The following is a 23,793-nucleotide window of genomic DNA, read 5'->3' as shown; positions in this document are numbered from 1 at the left end:
CCCCGCGATCCGCCGCCGGCCCGCCCCCGCCGCCGCCGCCAATGGCTCGGCTGCGCCCGGCCCTGCCCCGGCCCCGCCCGGCGCGGGGGGACCGCGGTGATGCAATAGCCCGGCACCGGGCGCGGGGGGCGCGGGGGCCGCGGGGCTGCGCCCGGCCCGGACCCGCCGAGGGGATGTTTTTGCCGGCCGCTGTGTCGGCAGCCCCCCGATGTTCCGGCAGCCGCTGAAGGCCGGCAGGAGGAAGGAGGCAGAGGCGGCGCCCGGGATGGAGCCGGCGGCGGCGGCGCGGAGGGGCCGGGGGCCGGGCCGGGCGCACGGGAGGTAGCGCGGACAGGAGCAGGTGAGCGGGGGGCGGGCGGGGGGCTCGGGGCTCGGGGCTGTGCCGGAGCCGCGGGGAATGAGCATCGCCCCCATCCCCGGCGCTCCGGGCGGGCCCGGCCTCGAACGGCGGCTGCGGGGTGACTTTGGGGGGTGACAGCCGCTGCTGGGCCGGGTGTGTCTGTCCGGGTGTGTCTGTCCTGGTGTGTGTCCGTGTGTGTGTCCGTGTGTGTGTCCGTGTGTGTGTCCGTGTGTGTGTCCGTGTGTCCGTGTCTCCGTGCGAGCGGCTCGCCCCGTTCCAATGCAGCGATCTCCCCCTGCCGGGCTCCCGGCGCTGCCCAGGAACGCTCCCGCAGCTCTGCGAGTCTCTGCGGCCCGGGGATGCGGGCTCGGAGGTGTCCCTGCCCGCAGGCTGCCGGTGAGGCTCCGCTTCGCTCCCGCAGAACCAGAGACGGGTCTCTGCTCTGCAGAACCCGGCTGGGAATAAACAGCGCCGGGTGATGTCGTGCCCAAGCACTGGTGTTTTACAAACCAGTCCTTTAGGCATTTTGATGGATTTCTACTCAATGCCCGCTGGGCTGGGTTTGCAATGTAATAAAAACTACATTCCTTGATAAAAAAAGTATCACATTTTGTTTCTTTTAAAGTTCGCAGGGGGTGAGGATTGCTTGTTTCACATCAGCGCTGTCCGTGGCTGAGCAGTAGGAGCCTCATTAACCACACGGTTACAGAGTGTTGTCACACATCTCCAGGGACAGGAGCCCAGACTGCCGGGGACCCTTTAGTGCCACCAAGGCCCAGCCCTGGCCGCAGCTCCTGCAGCTGCATCCCCGTCCCCGGGTGACGTGAGGCTCCCGGAGCCCCGCACGGGCGCTGCTGCAGCGCCTCTCTGAGCCGATGAGGTCATAGGGAACACGGAAAGATTTCTGAAGTCGGTACAAGTGTAGGACACTGGGTGAATCACGCTCGGTATCTGTAGGCTGCAGGCTCTAGATGGTAATATAATCACACATTAATACTTCTGGGTTTATATAGATTTTCTTTGCTTTTCGCGATCACTTTCATTTTTTTCAAAAGCCTTTATGCTGACTATTAACTGCTCATAAATGTATTATTTGTAGTCTGCATTTATCATCCATTGGCACTTGCTGCTGTTTATACCTGTAACACTGCTGCTTGTCCTTGTCCTTGTCCTTGTCCCTTCAGTCCCTGTTGTTTCCTAGGGCAGAGGTGGGTGACTCCAATGTCATCCCCTTAGCAGGAGAGAACCTCATTCTTGTGCAAGTCTGTGTGGCCCAATGGCTGGAGCGTTAATTGTCTTAATTAGGGACTTCATGCCTGACACTTTTCAGTGCCAGATCCAAACATGAGAAATGCACATTTTCCTTGTGGGGCCAAACCTCTTCTCTTTGCTTCTCTTCCTTATCTTTCTCTTTCTCACTTTTCCATGGATTTTTTTTTTTTTTAATGCATGGAGGGATAAGTATTGTGCTCAGTTTCATCAGACTGTAACTGGAGTGAGGAAATTACCTGCTTTTTTTGACTTGGGTGAGCTCTGATTTGCTCTTCATATGGCAATTCTGAGACCTCCAGAACACAGGGCTTTGCATCCTGTCAGGAAGATGTCACTGGCTTGGCAGAAATACCTGTCCATGTCACAGGAATCCTTGGAGAGGAAGCACCAGAAAAAGTGAGGACTTAGGGACTTCATCAAAAAAACATCTCCAGCAGGCATGAAGTCCTGGGAGTCTGGAGAGACCTTCAGCTGTCTAGACAGTACCATGAGGTTCAGGAAGGGTTTCAGAGTATTGGAGGGAACAAACAGGATGGCTCTGCACAGCCGTGTGCCCCCAGGAGCATTATCTTGATCTTAAAACACACCCCTGCAAGTGCCTCGTCCCTTTGTCTCTTTGCCATCTCCCCCACTTTTTGCTTCTTCTCCAATCTTTCAAAATGCCTGTCCCCAGTCCTGCTTCACCATCCCTGTCTTTTCTGTGCAGAAGCAGAGAAAGGAATTGGAAGAACAATGCTCTCTGTCAGGAAGAGGCTGCCCTGAATTTTTAGGTCACAGTTAGCATTGGGGTTGTCAATTTTCAGTCACGTTTAACATTGAGGTTGTCAATTTTCAGGTCACAGTTAGCATTGGGGTTGTCAATTTTCAGGTCACTGTTAACTTTGGGGTTGTCAGTTTACAGATCACAGTTAATATTGGGGTTGTCAGTTTTCAGGTCTCAGTTAGCACTGGGGCTGGCAGCAGAGTAGGATTTCACTCAGACAGTCGAGGGCCTTTACCCAGCTCCTCGTGGTCACAAGGGCTGCAGGAGAGACCAAAGCTGGCCAAACCCCTTTCCATCTCCAGGCTCCATAATGAATAGATGAGTACAAGCCCCTCATCCATCCCCTCTGGTTTCCTGGGCTGTCCCAGGAGCGCTGGGTGCTGCTGCCCAGCCCTGGAAGCAGGCCTGCAGTGGAGGCAGCAGAGGCTGAGGCAGGTGGAGGCACCAGGCAGCTGTGGCACAGTCCCCTGGTGTCACACACCGTGCACATCATCCTTTGCCAGCCAGGCAGCCCCATTACCACCTGGGACACTTGTCCAAGCTGGGCTGTCCTTGCTGAGAGCAGATGGAGCCTGGACACACAGCCAGCCTTCTGCTGTCCCCAGGATAACCTCTGGGGGATACCCGGGAGTGCTGGCTTAGCAAAGGGCTTTTTCCCTTGGAGGTAATGGTTCTGAGGGGACCATTGCACTGAAACTGGACCCGATGGGTCTGTGTGTGTCTTTGCTTCTGATTTCTCCCCTGGGGCAGGGAACCTTCAGCCTGCTGCTCAGGTTGGGTTCCTAATTTTAAGCTTCCCGGGCCGTGATGGATGAGGGAAAGTCCCACAGAAGCAGGGAAAGCCCCAGTGGGGAGGTGAATTTCTGAGGTCAGGTAGTGCCATGCCAGGTAAGCAAGACGAGCTGGTGATGGGGTTTCTGGCTGCACCTCCCGCACCCACTGCACAGTCAGTCACAGCTGTCCAACCCAACCACCGCGTTCCCTGCACCAGTGCCCCTGGCACGGGTACCCACCTCTGCCCAGGCCCTGCCAGCGCCATCCCTGACCCGGCAGGAACAGCCCCGAGGGCTCCTGTCCGTGCATCCCGGGGCAGGAACAGCCCCGAGGGCTCCTGTCCGTGCATCCCGGGGCAGGAACAGCCCCGAGGGCTCCTGTCCGTGCATCCCGGGGCAGGAACAGCCCCGAGGGCTCCTGTCCGTGCATCCCGGGGCAGGAACAGCCCCGAGGGCTCCTGTCCGTGCATCCCGGGGCAGGAACAGCCCCGAGGGCTCCTGTCCGAGCATCCCGGGGCAGGAACAGCCCCGAGGGCTCCTGTCCGTGCATCCCGGGGCAAGGAACAGCCCCAAGTTCCCAGGATGTGTCTGTGCATCCCGGGGCAGGGAACAGCCTCAAGCTGCCGGGATGTGTCCGTGCATCCCAGGACAGGGAACAGCCCCGAGGGGTCCTGTCCGAGCATCCTGGGGCAGGGAACAGCCCCGAGCTCCTGGGATGTGTCTGTGCATCCCGGGGCAGGGAACAGCTCCGAGCTCCTGGGACGTGTCCGAGCATCCTGGGGCAAGGAACAGCCCCGAGCTCCTGGGATGTGTCCGTGCATCCCGGGGCAGGGAACAGCCCCGAGCTCCCGGGACCTCTCTGTGCATCCCGGGGCAGGGAGCAGCCCCGAGCATCCCCGGCCGTGTCCGAGCATCCCTGGCCGGCGCTGGATCTCTCCCGCGGGGCATCCCCGCCCCGCCCCGGCGCCTCCCCCGCCGCTGCCGGCCCCGCTCCGGTGCCGCCCCGCTCGGGTCCCGCCCCGCCGGCATTTCCTGCCCCGGGCGCGGGGCGAGGGGGCGGCTGCAGCCTTCAGGAATTTGTCACCGCTTTGTTTTCCCCGCTGTTGTTTTCCCCCCGTGGCCGATGTAGCCGCCGGAGCGGGGCCGGGGCCGGTCGGTGACCGCGGCCGGGGAGCTCCGGCCGGCCCCGGGCAGCGCTCCCCCGCTAAACCAGAGCCGAGTCCGGAGCCACCGCCGCTGGGCTGTGCCGTGCCCAACCTGTTGACACAACCGACCTTTGACAACACCGAGGAGGAGAAAAAATAATTTTATTTTTTTTTTTTTTTTTTAAACCCGGACATTTCCAAGGTGCAGATCAGCACGTGGCGGTGTGGGAATTGCGCTCCCCGGTCGGCACCAGATGCGTGTGAGCGCTCAGCAGGGGCTGGCGAGCCGCTGAACATCTTCCTGTGCCTTTTGTTGCAGGAGTGCTGCGGATCGGGCGGTCATGGAGGGAACCCGGCAGAGCAGGATCTGCCGCCCGCACAAGATAAGTGAATCCTCGAAGGTTCGTACGGTTTGTGTCGCCTACCAAAAAATAAAAATAGGGTGATGGGGGTAGAGGGTCTCCTTTGGGCGCGCTGGTTTGGGGGAATGAATGTTCTGAGCTTTTGAAATAGAGGGATGGAAATGGTGGTTTACCTGCTCAAGTATTTTTGGTAGAAGTTGCTGCCTAGTGATTAAGGGGAAAAAAAGGAAAAGCAGCAGCAAATGGGCATCTGCTCATCATGACTCATAACTCAGAAACCCACATCATTGCAGCACAGTGGTTTCTTTATACTAAAAATTCAGTTATGAAACGTGATGTGTTTGTTTTTATTCTGATCCATCTCGTAAAATCCAAGCTCGTTACAAAAGCAAAGCTGGGATTGCTCTTTAGATTGTGTCTTGGATTTATTCAGTCTGGGAGTCTTGATCGTGCAGACTGTGGTTAGCCCAGTGAACTCACAGAACCTGGGTTGATTTCTTAGGTTTGTGGGGTTCGTTTTCTTTGTGCACAAATACATTGTTTTTATTTGTGAATTCACGGAAATCCATCTCAGGCAGCTCTTTATGCAGCTCCTCAGGATGATTTATAAGATGCTCATAACAGCTGTAATTATTATGTTCACTTTGTTTCATGTCAGTGCAAGCTGCTTTTGTGCTGTGGTTACAGGAACTGCAGAACATGTACTTTGTAATACCAGAAAAAAAAAGCTGGGAAAGAGAAACTTTTCAGTGCCTTCATCTGTCTTACCAGAGCTGAATGAGCCAGATCTCATTTGCTTTTGCACCATTGATGAGCAGCAGTGCTGCATTAACAGTCTGAGGGAAATTAGATCTTTGAGTCCAAGAGAAGCTGAAATTCTGCTCTAATACAATTGATGAAAGATAAATAGGACTAATTTTTAAATGCATCCCTACCAATATAATCTTTCCCTCAGTGCTGATCCTGTCTGCCACTTAAATGGTTTAGTCTGAATATAATGATAATTCATCACATTAAAAATTAATTAACTTGACAGCATTGTTTTATTTGCTTGCTTAGACAGCAGCTGTCACTATCTGTTAAACTTAGAGTTACTAGATAATGCTAAGGCTGTTCTACAGAATATAAATAGCTTGAGAAAGATGTTCCAGTTCAGCGTGAAATTAGCCTCGGTTTTGAAATGTGCAGCTCTCTGCTCCTGTAAGCTGCTCCCTGAACAAATGAACTCTCCGAGTGGCTGAAATGTGTTGCTGTATTCCAAATGCAGTGTGGAAGGGGTTGGTGCCTGATTCCTGGAGCAGCAGCAGTTCCACATGGCAACAAGGATTTCGGGAGTGCGAGTTGCCAGGCGGATCTGAGGGCAGGATTACGCTGCTGACTCAACATCCAGCTCAGCACAGAGGGATCTCTGGCAAATCTTATATTCTGCTGTAATCTTGTTATGCATGGTGGTGGTATTAGGGAATATTAGAGAGAAATGATCAGGCAGCTCCCAGGGATGGGAGGGAGAATGGGGTTGGTTCAATCCAAGGATTTGGTTCAATCCTCTCCCCCGTGAGTCAGTGAGAGGGTGCTGCAAGTTGTTTTTTCTTGTCTGTTCATCTGCCACCATCAACTGCCCCTGATTACAGCTGCCACAACACTGTGGTTTCCCCTTTGCCATATTTATTATTCTCCCCCTTCCTTCCACCCCCTGGTTTCTGCTTAGGCTCTTGTACAATATCAGCTTTTCCCAACCTCAGGAAAATGCAGATAAAAAGCTTTACAGTCCTTAAACCCTGGTTTGTTGGTTTTTTTTTTTTTTTTTCAATTACAGATCTCTGGCAGTTTTATTTCTCAGTTTATCCCACTTTGTTGTCTAGGCCATAGATCCCTTTTTAAGTTCAGAAGTGTGATGAGTATAAGGCAAATTAAAGAGTTTTGATCCAGAAACCTTTTAATTATTGAAGCCTCTTCCCTTAGACTGGTTTAACTCTGCACACTTGAATGTTCAGAGCCATTCCAACAGCAGGATTTTTGGCAGCTTGGGCTCCATTGTTTAGAAAAGAACATAAGGAAATCAAGAGAATCTGCTGGGATGTCACACTAGGAGCAGCTCGTTTGGTTGGTAATTTGGGTCTCAAAAAGCCCTCTTGGCTCTAAGCATCAAACCCTTTCCACTCAGGTGGGTGCAGAGGGTCCCACCGTGGTTTAACCAACCCAGTAATGGCTTTTGCAGGCTGCTGTGATCATGTGCTCTCTGCTGGGGCAGCCAGGAGAGCCACAGGTAATTAGGATTTCTAGGAGAAACCACAGTTTGGTGGGGAAGGGAAGGGGGAGTGTCTGGGAGGCTCGAAGGGACCTCAGGTCACCTGTGTGACCTTTTCAGGTGTCACCTCTGGGAATGCAGCCTGAGGGGTTAGGACAGGGCAAGACTCAGGGCGGCAGGAGTGTTCAGAGCTGCCTTAGGTAGGATACAGGGATGTGCTTCCATTCACCCCTTTTTACCCCTCTTACAAGTTCTCACAGGCTCTGCCTGGGTTGGATTTGGTAATTAAAGTATTTGGTATTTGCATTTACCTTAACCCAGCTTTTATTAAGAGACGTCACAAGGTACTTGACTGTGCCATCACACATTTAATTCCTCCTCAGGGTGGTCCTAAAACTTCACTTGACATTCTGGAGTGACCAGCAGTGTTCAGTTCGTGTTCTGCAGGACATTTGAGGGCTAACAGAATGTTTCCATCTTGGTTCATCCTGAGGCTGCTGACGTGAGTCTGTGAGAAAAGAGGCAAATGCTGGTCGCCTCAAAAGCTCAGTGACACGTCCGGAGCTGGTGGTTGGAATGTGAGGACCAGAGGGATCCCAGGAGGACACTTAATGGGTGTGTCCTGAGGGCATTTTCCCTTTTCTTTAAAAGAAAAATATCTGCTCCTATTCATTTAAACAAAACCCACCTCAGCTTCTGGAAGCGAGGAGAAGCCTTGTGGGAATCAGTTCTCCACATGTGTGGCTTTGCACATAAATAAACAGCTATTACTTCTGAGTGCAGTGTGTGTGCCTGGAATAATGTGGGAAGAAAGAGAGGGATTTTACCCTAACGAGCTTAGAAATGCAGAGTTCTGGAAAGATTTAAGAGGGGGTAGCTGTCAAGCAAGCAGTAACCCAAACAATACATGGGCTGAATGAAAATTCAGAGTACTGCTGCGTGTGTGTCTCCCACTCCAAATGCTCTGTGAGTGGCTTATCTGGGAGAACTCTGGAAGGAGTCATTTGGGGGACAAGGAAGAAAGGAAATGTCAGCAAGATGTCTCCGAGACAATGAGTGGAAGAGTTTCAGAAAATTGTGCCTGCATAACTCATCAGGGAGGAGGTTTCAATGCGGCACTGTGGGGGAAGGAAAAATAAATTATAAAAGAAGGGGAGTAGGAAGCAGTAAAAGTTTCCATAGGCCTTTCAAAGTGAAGGTGAGGAGCTCAGGCTCGTACTGTGTCACTTGCCAACTACTTCGTGTCAGGATTTATTAGGAATGCGAACGTGCAACACAAAAAAGCTGTCTCTGACTTAGGTGTGGCCGCACTTAGTGGGAAAACACATTCCACTCTGCAGCTGATCTTCGTGGAGGTGCCACCTGCCTGACACTGGTTTTGTTTTCCAGGTGTACAGGTGGGATGACCACTCCAGTCTGGTTCTGCAGAGCCTGAACGAGCAGAGGCACCGAGGCCTCTTCTGTGACATCGTGCTGGTGGTGGATGAGCAGAGAGTCCCGGCCCACAGGAACCTCCTGGCCGTGTGCAGTGACTACTTCAACTCCATGTTCACCATCGGCATGAGGGAGGCCCACCAGAAGGAGGTGGAGCTTTTCGGGGCCTCCTACATCGGCCTCAAGGCCGTGGTGGATTTCCTGTACGGCAGCGAGCTGTCTCTGGATGGAGGGAACATCGACTACGTGCTCGAGACAGCTCACCTGCTGCAGATCTGGAAGGTGGTCGACTTCTGCTGCGAGTACCTGGAGAACGAAGTCAGCGAGGAGAACTACCTGTACCTGCAGGAGCTGGCCTCCATCTACAACCTGAAGCGCCTTGACTCCTACATCGACTCCTTCATCCTGCAGAACTTCGGCACGCTCTCCTTCACCCCGGACTTCCTGCAGAACATCTCCCTGCAGAAGCTGTGCCAGTACCTGGACAGCAGCGCCGTGCAGCAGGAGTGCGAGCACGACCTGCTGCAGGCCGCCCTGCAGTGGCTGACGCAGTACCCGGAGCGGGAGAACGAGGCTTACCAAGTGCTGGACAACATCCACTTCCCCTTGATCCCCAAGAGCGACCTCCTGCACCGAGTGAAGCCCGCCGTGTGCTCGCTGCTGCCCAAGGAAGCCAACTGCGAGGGCTTCATCGAGGAGGCCGTCAACTACCACAACAACGTGACGGCGCAGCCGGTGCTGCAGACCAAGCGCACGGCGCTGCGCACCTGCGAGGAGCGGCTGCTCTTCGTGGGCGGGGAGGTGTCGGAGCGCTGCCTGGAGCTCTGCGATGACACCTGCTTCCTGGACACCGCCAAGGGACAGTGGGTGGCGGAAACGCCCCTGCCGGCCAGGAGGAGTCACCACTGCGTCGCGGTCTTGGGAGGCTTCATCTTCATAGCCGGGGGCAGCTTTTCCCGGGACAATGGAGGGGATGCGGCGTCAAATCTCCTATATAGGTATGATCCCCGCTGTAACCAGTGGATAAAGGTGAGGCTTGAGCTGTATTATTTCTCTGTTCAAAGTCCTTTACGTTTAGAGTGGTTTTCTCCTTTTCTGGTGGAAGGACGGGGCTTGTTAGAATAGTCAGCACGGCGGCGCTTCCGAATGAAAAGTCAAGTTAGTTAAGCTGGAGCAGCTACTTGAGTCCTTTGTGGGAATGCTTAAATTGCACAAAGAGAAAAAGAGTTTGGGGCAGATGGTCAGCTTCATTTGGGATTTGGGCATCTCAACTGAGAAATTCCTGATCAGCATCCGCCTGCAATTCTTTAGATTACTTCTGGGAATAATGCTGGAATGTACTTAGAGGGGGCTGCTTGGTTCATCTTCCTCAAGCAGTAGTACATATAAATCAAAAAAGGGTGTGATGTAAAAAGGAAATGTCTCTGACAATTGTCAAGTGTCTCTGTGCTGAATGTCCTTTAGAACAAGCCCTTCTCTCCCAGTCTTGCCACAAAACCCTTCACATGTCAGGTACTCCTTGTTCCTATATGGACCAATTGTGGTTCCTATATGGACCAGTTATGAGTTTTATATGAACCAACACGATTCCTCTGTGAGTCAGTCATCCTGGATGGTTCAGTTGTGGTCTTCAGTGATTCCAGTGCCTGTTTCTTGCAGAGTTTGGGAAGGAGTTCCCATACACACAAACGTTTATAGAGTAACCTGTTTTTAGATGTTTCCTGTTTTCCCCTTGTTTGACAATGGATGCTACTGCAGAAAAATAAGTGGTTTATGGATATAATGGTCAAAACCAGAATCTCTCCTTACCAACTAAAGGGGAAGGAACAACTGCCCCATCCTCAGACATGGATAGCCCTTCATTCCCTTGCTAACCAGACACTGGAAGATGCCAGCAGGTTATTTTCTTTGCTAGGTTGCCTCCATGAGACAGCGACGAGTAGATTTCTACCTGGGAGCGATCACTGACATGCTGGTGGCTGTTGGTGGCAGGAATGAGAATGGAGCCCTGTCTTCAGTTGAGACCTACAGCCCTCAGAAGGACTCCTGGACCTACATAGCAGGGCTGCCCAGGTAACTGAGCTGTTTGGGAGATCCCCTGTGTTTGAAGAGTGGTACTAAAGGGAGCTCGTGTGACTTTAGCTGATGAATGGGAAGGGGATGTAAAACCACTGTGGCATCAGCCATATCCAACCACAGCAGCAGCTGGGATCTGAGCTGAGTGTGCCTCGTGTCAGTGAGGTTTTAAATTTCATCCCAAGGTGCATCTGGAGGATGGGAGGGAGGGCTCTGCTCATTTCATTCTACAGTTCCTGCAAAGCTTTTCCTGAGGCCACTTGGAGTTGAATATTTTCAGAAGCACTTTTCACATCTTGGTCAAAGGCGTTTGTCATTTCTTCGGCCATACTTTGTCACCCTGGTGTGATGGTTTTCCTTGGGGGGTGTTTCTGTGTGTTTGGCTGCTCAGGTTGGCTGTCACAGCTAAACACATTTACCTGTGTTGGAAATACCCTGGCAAATGTGAGCTCTCTCCCTCTGTCTGAGTTAAAACTTGGCTCTTCTGCTTTCGAGAGCTTTAAGCCCTGCAGCTCTTGTGGTAACAGACAGGATATTGCTGTGCCTTGAATCAGTGTCAGAGCAGTGACTTTGGAAGGACAGCAGGACTGCATTTCATTTGCTGACAGTGACTCAGATTCAGTGATGTTTCACGTTTGTGGGATTCACAGGGACAGTGGCTGTCTGGATGGTGTTTCCATGATGTCTGAAGCCTCAGCAGCAGTGCTGGCTTTCCCGATGGCATCACAGAGCAGGTTCCTGCAGTTTGGTGTGAGAGTCCAGGGTTTTTCCCTGCTCCCTGAGCTGCAGAGCTGCAGAGCCAGAGGCAGCCAGTGAAGGCACAGAAGCCTGTTGCCCAATTCTATTTTGGGCAGGTGCTGCAATGCAAGGCTGATCCAGGCTAACAGCTGGGCTCGAGTGCTCTTCACAAGCAGGATGCTTTTTTATTTCTGCTCACATAGGCAGATCCAGCAGTTGGGGCCAAACACCACAGCCCTTCCTGGGAAACTGTGTAGGAGAGTATCTTCAGGTCCCAAATCCTTCTGATATCTGGGGACACCTGTGGGGTGTATCCTGTATGGATATTTTTATTCATAAATGATCCTGGGGAAGTTCACACAGTTGGCTTAATCCACCCAGGCGTTATAAAAAGGGACAGTTTTCTGCATATTCCAACTGCTACCTGTATGCTGGCTTTGGGAATTCTGCAGCTGCAGCATTGAAAGTGAACTTTGACTTGTGGGTGTTAATTTTTTATTAGATTGCCTGGCTGACCTGCTTGGATGAGGCAAAAGTCCCCCCTTTAGGGGACAGACCCCTCTTACACTGCAGGGAGTGGGATGAATTATTCCCGCATCCAAATAAATGATTCTTCATCCTCTCTTCCTGTTGCTCTGTCCCTGTGTCAGCTCAGCTGTGTGGTGAACTAGACAGCTTCCCACTTTTCCATGCAGCTGCTGTTTTGCACATTTAAGTGTCTTTAGTTAGAGCTGAGTGGACTCTTGGCATCTTTGGATTTTTTGTCTTTTCAGCCCTTTTTTTCCCATTTGGTGCTGGGCAGTGAATTGTTTGCGTGTTTCTGCACAGAAGAAATAAAGCAAAAAGAACTTTATGCAGGTTGCAGAAGGCCAGGCTCAGAGGTGAGCAACAGGAACCTTTCTGACACAGTCCACTGTTTGAGCTAGGTGAGCAGTGCAGATTTGGGGCTGCTGGAAAGGGTCTGGGCAGCCTTTCCTTGAGGTACTTTGGCTGGAGCTGTTGGAGCAAGTCTAGAGGAGGCACCAGGATGATCAGAGGGATGGAACACCTCTCCTAAGAGGAAAAACTGAGAGAATTGAGATTGTTCAGTCTGGAAAAGAGAAGCTTCAGGATGACCTAACTGTGGCATTCCAGTGCCTGAAGGGAGCCCCCAGGAAAGATGAAAAGAGACTTTACAAAGGCCTGGAGTGCCAGGACAAGGGGGAATGGCTTCCCACAGGCAGAGGGCAGGGTTAGGTCAGATATTCTAAAAAAAGTTCTTCGCTGTGAGGTAGTGATGTGCAGGTTGCCCAGAGAAGCTGTGGCTGCCTCATCCCTGTGAGTCTGTGATTTACTGGCAGTGGAGGAAGGATGAGAGAAGATTCTGTGATGCATTCAGGACTAAAAACATTCTAGTTACAGTTCCTGCTGCTTGCTCCAGTCTTCCCTTCAACTCACTCCTCAGCTGATCTCTTTTTCCTCCCTCACCACATGGTTTTGTTCCTCAAACAGATTTAAGTTCCTGTTTCACTCAACATCTCCCCCAGCCCTATTCTAGCAGCAAGATTTTCCTTGTAGAGGAAACCAGAAGCTCCAGTTCTCTGCTTCCTGACTGCCTGGCCAGGCAATGTATCCCAACAAAACTGCCTCTTTTCCTGTGTTTTTCTGTCTTCTCCCCTCTGAAGAGAACATGTGCAGGTGTTTTGGTTCTTTTGAGAGCATGACCACCAGAGCAGGCTTTTTGGTGCCATTCCTGACTTCCCCAAGCCAGCAACTGCCTGGAATCCTGTTCCCTGGAGCGACAGGCTCATGTTGAGGTCATTCTGGGGTGTGGGCTTGTGTTGTTCCACTGGAGCTGTGTGGGGTGGGACACTCAGAGGTTGTTTGTTAAAGCTTCTGTGCTGAACATCCAGAAACTGGGTTTGTTTTGTTGCTTCCCATGGGTTAGGGCTTGCCACATGTGTGGAGATTTGCGGGGGAAAGGCAGTGGTTGTGTCCCTGAGCACACGTGCCAGTGCCAGATCCCGTGTCCATGCTGCTGTTCGCAGTCTGGCTCCTCTAAGGAAGAGCTTTACAGCCTCTCCTTTATCTCCTCTTACCCCCATCTCCTTCCCACCCTATATGGTCAAAACAACGCGTTGTTTTCCCTAAGCACTCTCTTGGAAGGAGCTGAGCTGTTTTGACTGATCTAAGGCTGTCTTGCTGGAGCAGCAAGCAGCCTCTCGGGGCAGATGCTTCGTAAGGAAAACTTCAGCCAAGTTGTCTAAAGGGTGGACCTGGTCCAAGCCTGCTACAAGGGAATTCATTTTGCCTGACGCTCATTAGGGTCCTTGGTTGTGGGATACCTTTCCCTTTCTTCAGAGAGGGCCCATATTTTTTGCCCCTTTTCCCAGAAACTGGGAGCAGTTTCTGTCATAGTTTCTAGCCCGGCAGGGAGCAGCGGTGGCTGATGAGCTTGGCAGAGCAGGAGGTGGGGCAGTGTGTTCTCACCCTGAGCAGACCATGAAAAGGTCTGCTGCAGACTGCAGCGAAATTAATTGAGTGGCCCTAGGTTAAAGTTTGGCAGAACAACTGAAAGCTGTTGCGTGAGGAGCTGTGTTGGAACAGGTTGGGGAGCGATGGTATCTGCTCTGCCGGTTGGGTCATGAACGATCTCGCAGGGCTACAACAGGTGGACAGCAAGATTCAGAGCAACCACAACTCACCTGGACTTTGGTTGGAGTAGGGGATTCCCAAAGTTTAGTGAGTTATGTGTTCTTCTGTCTTGGACAGTAAATGGTAGGTTTTCTAGCATTTGAATGGTGTTACTGGGTCAGGAGCTAATTTTTCAGCACTCTGTCTGGGTTAAGGCATTGAAAATCAGCACCAGGCTCCAGCAGATGTTAAAAGGACATCTCCTTTCTCTTAATGCCCCTGCTTTTTTCTGGCCACTCTTGCAGATAACACTGCCAAAACTCTCAGTGCTCTCTGTTGGAGGATGTCTGGAACCACTCTATTGATGTGCCCATTCTCTTGCCCATTTAGAAATGCCCCTCTCTCAATCACAGGCCTTGTAGAAAGGATTTGTATTGATTGGTTTCAATTTAGCATCTGTTTCATGCAGTTCCTGTGAAAGTGATGCTATTTTGGATGAGCTTTTAGAAGTGAGGCAAAGTGAAACACCTCTGGTGCGCTTCAGTGGGTAATTGTCCTATACTGGACAACAACAAATTGATGGTGGATTTGGTGCTTCAGATCTGATTGTTTCTGTTTCAACCACTCTCTCAGCTGTTGCTGTTCTCTGGACACAGCCATTGACTGAGGCAGAAGGACCAGGTCAGTGGTTTTTTTGCAGCTGCCTGTGTTGGGCTGCATTCCTGTGCTTGAGAGACAATGGCTATTGCTTGCTAACCTGTACAGAATTCCTCCAGAGTAGGAGAATATTTAACCATTCACCATTCTCCAAAGGCCATGCAAGTTTCTATTAACTGAGGGTCATTTTTTCCCTGAATGGTGAACGCAGTGAGATTGCCATCAGCAGTGCAGTAACGCTGGGGTGGATTTGATGTCCTTGCGCTGTCCTCCTCCTGGCTCCTCCAAACTCCCTGGTACAGCACAGTCTCCAGTCAGCTTAGTTTCATGTGGGTTTCAAGTCTGCTGCAGTTTGTAATGAACTGAACTTGAGCAGTCCATCCCATCCCCAGACTGAGCATTTTTAAACCCATTGTTGTGTGTGTAGAGAAACACAGGCTCTGACAAGCAGCCCAGGAACCACTGGAAGGTGGAAGAGATGGAAGTCTCAGTTCTTTTCTGGAGGAGACCTCAGACAAGGTGGAGCAGCATCTCTGGGCACTTCACCTGCTGTGGTATTTCTGTCATGGGTGAAAGCCAGGGGTTCATGTGCTCAAGGTGCATCGTGCCCACCAGAAGCACTGAGCGTGAATTAACTGCTTCCATCATGAGGCGCATTGAGAGCTGTGGAAATTCTGAGTTGCCTTTTTGGGTAAAGTCCATAACTTTACCAAAATTCTGTCCTTTTTTGTCCCTGTCTTTTCCCTGAGAGACCAAGAAGCAGAACAGCTGTGAAGTCATCTCTGCAAGATCTCCAGGGCTGGTTCTCCAGCCCCTGTAGTTGAACAGAGTGTCCTGGTCACTCCTCATTATCAGCCCAAACGTGTCAGGGATTTTTCTGCTTCTTGTAGCAGGAACCTATTAAAATACCTGATTCAGACAGGGATCAGAAGTTTCAGTAGGCATTTAGAATAATAACCACTTTTTAGCTCTTCTCAGAAGCGTTGTGCTTTCAGGGTAAACGTGGGGTTTCTTTTCTAGTCCATCTTTTTCCCTTGGCACTCAGGTGTGGGGAAGATGTTCCGATAGCATTTGCGTGGCTCAGAGAAACCATTAGCCTGCGAAATAAAAACAGCTCAGGGTTCTCTCCACAGGGAGCCCCAGCATGTTCAGGCACGGTTCAAAGGCTAAAGCAGTGCTAACAGAGGTTTTTCTGCCGTGGAGGTTGCCTTGTCTCCAGTGCCTGACTACAAAGGACGGTGGTAGAGGCTCGTGAGTGCAGCGTGATGAGTACATTGCTCTGTGCCCTGTGGGTATTGAATCGTTCAGGTTCCTTGTGAGAACCAATTTGCTGTGGCTGGTGCTGCATCTTTTGACTCCCCCAAAAAGAGGAAAAATCCACGTGTAGGAACAATATGTTCAAAGCTGCTGTTGCTGCATCACCTTGCCTATCCGCTTCTGAGAGCTTAAAGGAGTTTGATCAGGAATAGCCTAGTGTGAAGGTAAGAACAGCCTGGAGATTTAGGTTTGTAGCGGTTTTATTATGGATGATCAAAGGGGGTTTCCCTTTGCCCTGTGGATGCTGTGTGCATGGTGTTGCTTCCACCATCTCATTTTCTCTTACTTCACCATGATCTGTGGTGGACTGGGGTCTGCTGCCTTGTCCTGGGGTGACCAAAGGAGTTCGCACCTGAGGGCAGTGGTGGTAAAGCAGACAGATGGCTCATGGAAAGGACACTGCCTGGGCTGGGACTGCAGGGGAACCGGGCAGAGAGCGCCTGTGGGTAAGAAATGTGACCAATGATCCTGAAGCTGTGCAAGGGCAAGGCAGCAGCAGTTTTCTTCTTGGTTTCTCTTGGTTTCTCCCTACTGGTAAGTCTGAGAGGTGTCATGATTATTTTCCTTTACTGTCAAGGAAACTTTTAATAAGATATGGATTTTTTCCCTCTCTGGCCCTCTCAGACTGATGCGAGCCAAGCACTGGAGCAGAAAAATGGGAGTGAAGGTCATGCCAGTAGAGCAGGATGGGCTATTTCTGTTGTGTGACACACTCTAGAGGATGCATTAAAAAGTGATTGTCATGCCTTAGTGCTGTGTAGTGACCAGCTATGGAAAGGCTGATTTAAAAGTGGTTGTCAGGCTGTGCACTCTGCAGTGCAGGGTGAGGCCCTGGGAGTGAGAGGAGTTACTGGGTGACCTCCAGATCAGGGATTCTTCTGCCTTCAGTTACTGTTTATTTGCTTCTTTAGCACAGTCCCCGCTGCATGCTTGTGTGTCTCGACAAAACCCATAAGGACTGTTCCTGTTTGCCTGCCCCAGGTTCACCTATGGCCACGCTGGCACGGTCTACAAGGAATTCGTGTACATTTCGGGAGGCCACGATTACCAGATCGGCCCCTACAGAAAGAACCTGCTGTGCTACGATTACCGCACGGACGTGTGGGAGGAGAAGAGGCCCATGATCACGGCCAGGGGCTGGCACAGCATGTGCACCTTGCAGGACAACATCTACTCCATCGGCGGCAGCGACGACAACATCGAGACCATGGCTCGCTTCGACATCCTCAGCGTGGAGTCCTACAGCCCCCAGTGCAACCAGTGGACCAGAGTGGCCCCTCTGCTGCAAGCCAACAGCGAGTCGGGGGTGGCAGTTTGGGAAGGCAAGATTTACATCCTCGGAGGCTACAGCTGGGAGGAAGCTGTCTTCTCCAAAACAGTCCAGGTCTATGATAAGGAGAAGAATAAGTGGTGCAAAGGGACGGACTTGCCCAAAGCGATTGCCGGAGTGTCCGCGTGCGTCTGCGCCCTGAAACCCAAAACAGAGGACAAAAAGAAAAAGATAAAAACAAAAAAGCATCAAGATCGGGGAAGATGACCGCTCCTGGATTGCCACCCTTGGATGGTGGGCTCTGAAGGGACCTTGTATTTAGACATTTCTATCTAACCTTTATTCTTTTTCTTTTTAAACAGGGTGGGGAGGGCATCTTCTGAAGCCTCGGAAAATGTACACTTGAATGTGGTTTTTGGATTAAACTCATGTTTAAGGTAAAAACAGCAAAAGAAACCAAAAACTCCCCCTCTTGCTATACAAAGAGTGATGTGGCCAGAGAGGTTCCTCTGCTCTCCTCAACATTAAGGCTTAGGCTTTTCCTTCTGTGGTTCATGGCATTTCCACACACATCCTACTATATCGACATTTTAAGGAAGTTTTTAAAAACAACTTTTATACTTTTTTATACCACATTTTGCTAACTCAGTCCCTCGTTTGCCATATATTACGTTGTTGACTATAGAAGCTGCTGCTCTGTGCTCGTGACCCCGTTGTTGGCATCAGGAACTCCTCGTTTGATGATCTTTGGCCAGGACGTGGTGCAGCTGTTGGAGCAGCACTGGCATTCCCAGCATTGTCAGGCAGTCAGCTGGAATTGGGACTATTGTCACAATTCCAGCTCCCCCAGAGCCCAGCTCGCCAGCCATGCTCATAAACACGCTTTATTTCAGTGGCTGCTGATCTGCTGAGTGGACTTCAAGGGCTTTGGTTTAAAGTTCAGCTGTTGATCTTTGCTGTTATTTTGTTTTTTCTTCATTGCTCCTCTCCCATCTCCCTCTCCATGTATTTCAGATTTGCCTTTTCTTCCATCTGGTGTATGTGCAGGTGATATCCTGCTACCCCTCATTCTTTTATCTTTTTTTTTTTTTTTTTTTTTTTTACCTCCCCAACTACTTGCCTCAATCATAGGAAAACACTAAGAAAACATTTTTGCACTTAATTTCATTTGAAACGCTGGTAAATCTAAGACCTACTACAAGGGCACATGAATTGAAAGAGGTAACAATAAATTTCTGGAGTGCAAGGAGGTTATAGGTTGATTCTTCAATGCTAAGAAAACTAGTTGGAATTAATTTTCTGAAACTCTTTGAGGTTTTTTTGGTGGTTTTTTTTTTTTAATTTTAAAAAAAGCCTCAGGAGTCAGTCTTTCATTTGAATTAATGCATTTATTTTAAAGCCTTTGTATACTGCATGAGGTAATGGTTATTCTTTTTTTAGCCTAAAAATAAATTTAAAAAAAAAAAAAAAACAGAAAAAAAAAAAAAAGATGAAACATTTTGGTTATGACAAACTCATTGACAAGTTTTTGGCTTTTTTTTTTTAATATCTGAAATCCTTGCTATGTTGACTGACAATTACTTAACTTTTTGGGGACATTTTCATGTGTAAGTACAGAACAAAAATCTCAAAGACTTGCTTTTTTTCTGTTACTGGATTGCTTGTTACTATATGCCCTCTTTAAACGTGTTTATGTATTACATTAATGTCTGGGAACAATAAATCCAGTTTAGAATATTCTATTCATCACAGTCTGATGCCTTGTGTATTGATTTCACTGAGGTTTTCCTTTTTGATTAATTGGAAAAAGATAATCCTGTAATCATTTGTCAGTAAAATTCATAATGGTGGAATCATTTTAGTAGGAAGGTAAATGAAACAATATGAAGTAGAAATAGAACTTATTTAGATAATTCATCTTTTCTGCATTTTTCTGCTCCAGACAGTCAGAAGAGACAAGGGGGAATGGCTCCCCACTGCCAGAGGGGGGGAATGGATGGGATATTGGGAGGGAATTCCCTCTTGTGAGGGTGTGGAGACCCTGGCACAGGTGCTCAGAGAAGCTGTGGCTGCCCCTGGATCCCTGGAAATGTCCAAGGCCAGGTTGGATGGAGCTTAGAGCACTCTGGGATAGTGGAAAGTGTCCCTGCCATAGGACGGGGTGAAACAAGATGAGTTTTAAGGTCCCTTCAAGCCAGACCATTCTGTGATTTTATGAAATTCCTTTTCACATTTTTGTAGGGCTGACAAAAGATCCAATCCAGTTTGTAGGGTGGTTTCAAAGACAGTATTTAATGGTGTGTAGATAAAACAATTTACAATTTCTTAACGTTGAACTTCATTGCATGAACAAAAGCCAGCTCCAGTGCTCATCAAAGCAAGCCTTATTTCCCCTGGTTTGTGTGTTGAGGAAAATACCAAAGCCAGAGACTGTCAGTGAGTGATCTGTGTCATTGGAGGTTGTTGGGGATCATACCTGTTGTTGCCAGAAGATTTTTACAGTATTAAAAGAGCAAGGGATCTCCATTTGCACCTCCAAGCCCGTGGCAGGGAGCATTTCTAAAGGCATGGTCTGGCAGAGTGCCCCTGGATTTGGGATTTTGTGGATCCAGATGTGGCTGATCATCCCTCGATTTGGGGCAGTTTGTATCCAGATGTAGCTGATCACTCCTGGATTTGGGGCATTGTGGATCCAGAATGGCAGATCATCCCTTGGGAAGTGTCAGCAGACAGCACAGGGAGCTCAGAGATCACCCACACTCCCCAGCGCTGCACGGCTTTGGGGAATCGGTGAGATGGAATTCCTGAAAAAGGAAGAAATTGTGTGACACAAGTGGATTTCTGCTCTGGTCTTTGAGGTCTGAACAGTCCTCTTGGTGAGGAACTAAGGTTGGTAGAGGGAAGGTGTATTCTCTTGGTCCAGCCTGGCTCCTGCACATCCCACCACCTCCATCCCTAAGCTCTGTGAAGAGTTTTACTCTTGCCAGGAAGCACAGCTCTTTCTTCCTGCCCCAGGGAAAAATAACTACTGCTCTACCTCATTTTCAAAAAGGCATCCATTGCCAAATTCTGAGTAAAGCTTGTTTTACCTGAAACAAAGCAGCTACCAAAACCTTCAGGTTTGCTCTTCCATGCCTGTATCTTGGCATTGGCACGTCAAGGAGCTGCTGCCTGTAACTCTGACGTTAGATAACAAATCCCTCGAGGTACCCTGAGGAAAAATTACAGCCTGGTGTGAGATGCAGTTGTTTTGAAGGCTGGAGAAAGGAGATGGAAATATTTTTGTTCTCTAGTCAAAATTTTAATTTGCGAAAAATGTGTGATGTCTTTCTGTGTAAGACATGAGGCTGCTTTCATAGTTTTCTTCCAAAGACTGCTGATTTTCTGGGAGCTGTTTAGGATTCCGGATTCTTGCGTGACAGCAAAAAAAGGGGCTGTGTGTCTAGGGAATGTAAAGAAATAATTTAACCTTCAATACTCTTTCTGAGAGCAATTTAACTTGCAGAAAACAAGCCCAGATTTGAATTGTGATTCTTCCCTTGCTGGTATGTCTTAGCAAAGCTCTGACCAGTAGGACAAAAAAAAAAAAAGCTGGTGTGACAGGCTTTAAATATTATTTTATTTCAGCTTCTTGAGCTATTTCTGTTCTCATGAATGCAATAATGAGTGAGATGCTAATTATTCCTTCATGAACTTATGGCTTTGGGGTGTCTCAGGGATCAGGTCAGGGCAGATGGAGAGGTTCTGTCACAGTGCTGTGAGAGTCAGAGCACAGCTCAGCCACTCACAGCTTCCTCCTCCTTGCTGGTAACTCCACACAGGGAGGACACAGCCCAGTCACGGGGTTGTTGGTGCTGCACACATTTTTTAGTTCCTCCTGGAGCTTGGAGTAGCTTTGGGAAAAGACATACCTTTGTTTTTATGGTGATGGGTTCAGTGACAGAACATGAAGGCAAAGTGAGATGGAGACTCGATGGTTCTTTTGACATCCCAGAACTGAAGGAGGTGAATGAAGGAGAAGAGAGAAGACATATACTTAAGATAAGGATGAATAAGTCACAAATAATTAGCCAGAAGTTCTGCATAGATAATTGAAACACTGAGTCAAGCATCTACATGATCTGCTAAAGGCTTGTCCACACTTCAGATGTGTTTCTGCTTGAGCAAGCCCATGCTTAAGCTTTTTATATCAGCAAATTTAGGGATATGGAATTGGAAGTCAGGTTTGCATTGAGCCATTTTTGGAATGAAATAGCTGCTGTTTGTGTTCCTTGCTACCTGTCTGAAGTCTTCCATCTGCAGAACCATTTCTGCCCTTCTGCTTTGGGGTTCCCTTTGCCCACTCCCAGTGCCTGCTGCTGGCCTTGGGACATGTAGGGCTCAGAAAGTTCAAAGAATCTTCCCAAGGTTGATAATTCTACAATCTCTGATGCTGACCTAGAGCTGGCTGGTTCTCCTCTGAAAACTGAAATGTCCTTTTAATTTTTAATATGAGCCAAATGACCCTCCCTGAGATCCAGCCGGGGAAGGTGACTGCTGCTTGCAAATACTTTGTGTGGACAAAGCCCTTATTGGATCTGTTGGGATAAAGATTCTGCATATCTGAAAACAAAGTCCTGGGAGCTCCTGAAGCTCTTGGCACCAGGAGGGAGTTCTGCAAGGGCAGCACTAAACCTCCCGAAGTGCATTCCCTCCATCCCTGAAAAAGTGTGTTTGGGGAGTCCCCAAAAGTCATCCTCAGAAGTCATGTGGACACATCTCCTGGGCGCTGCCATGAGCACAGATCTCATGACCTTGTGAAATCCCACGGAGGAGTCCCCAGCACTTTGCATTTCCAGCAGGATAAAGGCAATTACAGCAGCACCTGGAGCCAGACACCCTGGGAGTGGTTTATCCAGCTCCCGGGCTGCTGTCACACAATCCTTTATTTCCACAGCCGTGCACCTCATTTGTTTTTGATAAATCCACGTGTTGTTAGGAACATTACTCCATGATTCTTAAGAATGTGGATACGCAGAAAGAAAAATATGACGCTGGTTATTTTTTTTTAATTTGGAAAAGCATCTTGTGGGTTTGGAGGGATAATTCGCAGCCATTGGCATAAAGGATGTAAGAAAGTACAACTGATTTATGCAATGAAAGCAGTAATGAAATGATGAAATAATAATAACAAACCAGCAGAATTAATAAAACAGAACCGAGGTGGAAACTTTGCAGCAGGTAAGTTTCATCAAAGCATGGTATTACAAAAAAAACCACCCCAAAATCCTAGATTATTAGGAAATATTATGGTAAAATGTTAACAGATTTTATAATTAAACTATACTAAGATGGGATAAGATTGAACGTGTTTAAAATGTTGCTGAATGAGACAGTGACATCCATTCTCAGTTTTCACCCTCAGCTCTGGGTTTTAGCAGTTTTGGGATTGATTTTTTTGCTTTCCAGGCTGAAGACACTGTGCTCATTTGTATTTTGAAACAGTCAGTTTACTTAGGCAGCATTGTGGGCAGAAGGGAATTTTGCCTTCAACCAGACGAGCCACGTAAGGGTTTTCACTCCATTATTTACCTTGTAAATTAGACTCCCGAGGGGAGAGGGGCTTTCAGACGTTTGAAATGCTGTATGCAAAAAGCCTGAACATTTGTCTCCCTTTTTTGTTTCTCCCCTTTAATATTAACCAGCCATTTTCACTGCTGGTTCTCTGCCTCAGGACACCACAGCAACACAAAAGCGAGGGAGAGGCAGCTGGGTGTGTCAGCTGGAAGGGTAAAGGCTGATAGACAAAATCATTTACTGTCATCAGCACAAGTAAGTGTTGCACTTCACAAAACAGGAGGGACGTGTCCTTGTCGTGGAGACGGGGAGGAATCTTCTCCTCACTTTCTGTGAACAGCCAAAGATACAAAGTTCTGTGTCCTCTTCTTCTCTTCACTTTTCTCACTGATTAAAAAGTTGTCTCTATCGCTCGCTTCCCGAAGTGGACTGCTGCAGGACTTCCGCAGTTTGTTTTAGGGAAAAAAAAAAAATGGACTAAATTAGCGATTAATTTGATGGCTTCTTGCCTGGGGGTTTCAGTACTGTTATGACTCAATCCTCTCAAAATCATGAGATTGGCTTAGTCATTCCTTTATTTTTTTTTTTTTTTCCTAGATACAAACCCTGAACCCATTCCCACCCTGGTTATTTGGGACAGGACTGGGACAGCTTCGCTCTGGCATCACCTGGGCACACAGCCTTACCTGTCACCTGCCAGAGTGACCCTTTTACAGATGGAATTAGGACACGAGGAGGAATTTCTTCACAGAAAAAGTGTCGCTGTTAGGGACACAAAAGAACGAGGCAAGCAGTAGAAAGGTCAGCAGGAAAGCTCTCTCCTTTAGTTTTCTGACTCCAGTATATATATACTTTGACAAGCAGAGCCAAAGATTGGCCACACAGGTAGACACCTCTTCCACCTCGTTGGTGAACATCACTGTCTATCATCTTTCTCCTCCCAGAAGAGAACTATGTAAATAAAATAGATAAGTTCTAAAAATATACATAGTTTTCTTGAAGCTGCGTGAGAACAAAATGCAAACAGTGAAAAGCAGGTAAACTTGAGGCAACAAAAGGGTGATTAAACTGTCCAGGGAGGTGGTGGAATCACCATCCCTGGATGGAGGTGTCCAAGGAACGCCTGGATGTGGCACTCAGCGCTCTGGGCTGCCTGACTGGTCACAGGTAGGACTCGTTGGTCTTGGAAGGCTTTTCCAACTTAATCAAGGAATCACCGAATTATTTGG

General features: G+C 49.0%; 1 protein-coding gene across 4 annotated transcripts; it reads left to right on the top strand.

The window, feature by feature from the left end:
• The first annotated feature begins 125 nt into the window (after positions 1-125).
• KLHL36 (kelch like family member 36) lies at positions 126-18,754 on the top strand. 4 transcript variants are annotated; one of them, XM_066327523.1, is made up of 5 exons: positions 126-340; positions 4,613-4,694; positions 8,293-9,366; positions 10,253-10,410; positions 16,720-18,754. In XM_066327523.1, the coding sequence occupies exons 2-5, from the start codon at positions 4,635-4,637 to the stop codon at positions 17,273-17,275; spliced, it is 1,848 nt and encodes a 615-aa protein (XP_066183620.1). In that variant the 5' UTR covers positions 126-340; positions 4,613-4,634; the 3' UTR covers positions 17,276-18,754. The 4 variants fall into 4 exon arrangements, with proteins under 4 accessions (XP_066183620.1, XP_066183619.1, XP_066183621.1 ...); XM_066327522.1 differs by having other exon boundaries at positions 4,496-4,694; XM_066327524.1 differs by lacking the exon at positions 126-340 and adding an exon at positions 4,463-4,495.
• Positions 18,755-23,793: the final 5,039 nt, after the last annotated feature.

Source organism: Sylvia atricapilla, chromosome 12 (genome assembly GCF_009819655.1).
Source record: "Sylvia atricapilla isolate bSylAtr1 chromosome 12, bSylAtr1.pri, whole genome shotgun sequence".
Taxonomy (NCBI): Eukaryota; Metazoa; Chordata; class Aves; order Passeriformes; family Sylviidae; genus Sylvia; species Sylvia atricapilla.
The sequence above is the reverse complement of the archived record's forward strand: the minus strand, read 5'-3'. Positions and strand labels throughout refer to the sequence as shown.

Excerpts from the sequence above, each read along its gene's own strand:
- KLHL36 (XM_066327523.1), top strand. The coding sequence starts at position 4,635 with ATGGAGGGAACCCGGCAGAGCAGGATCTGCCGCCCGCACAAGATAAGT. Across the intron at positions 4,695-8,292 it reads AGATAAGTGAATCCTCGAAG|GTGTACAGGTGGGATGACCA; the intron begins GTTCGTACGGTT and ends TTTGTTTTCCAG. Across the intron at positions 9,367-10,252 it reads GCTGTAACCAGTGGATAAAG|GTTGCCTCCATGAGACAGCG; the intron begins GTGAGGCTTGAG and ends TTTCTTTGCTAG.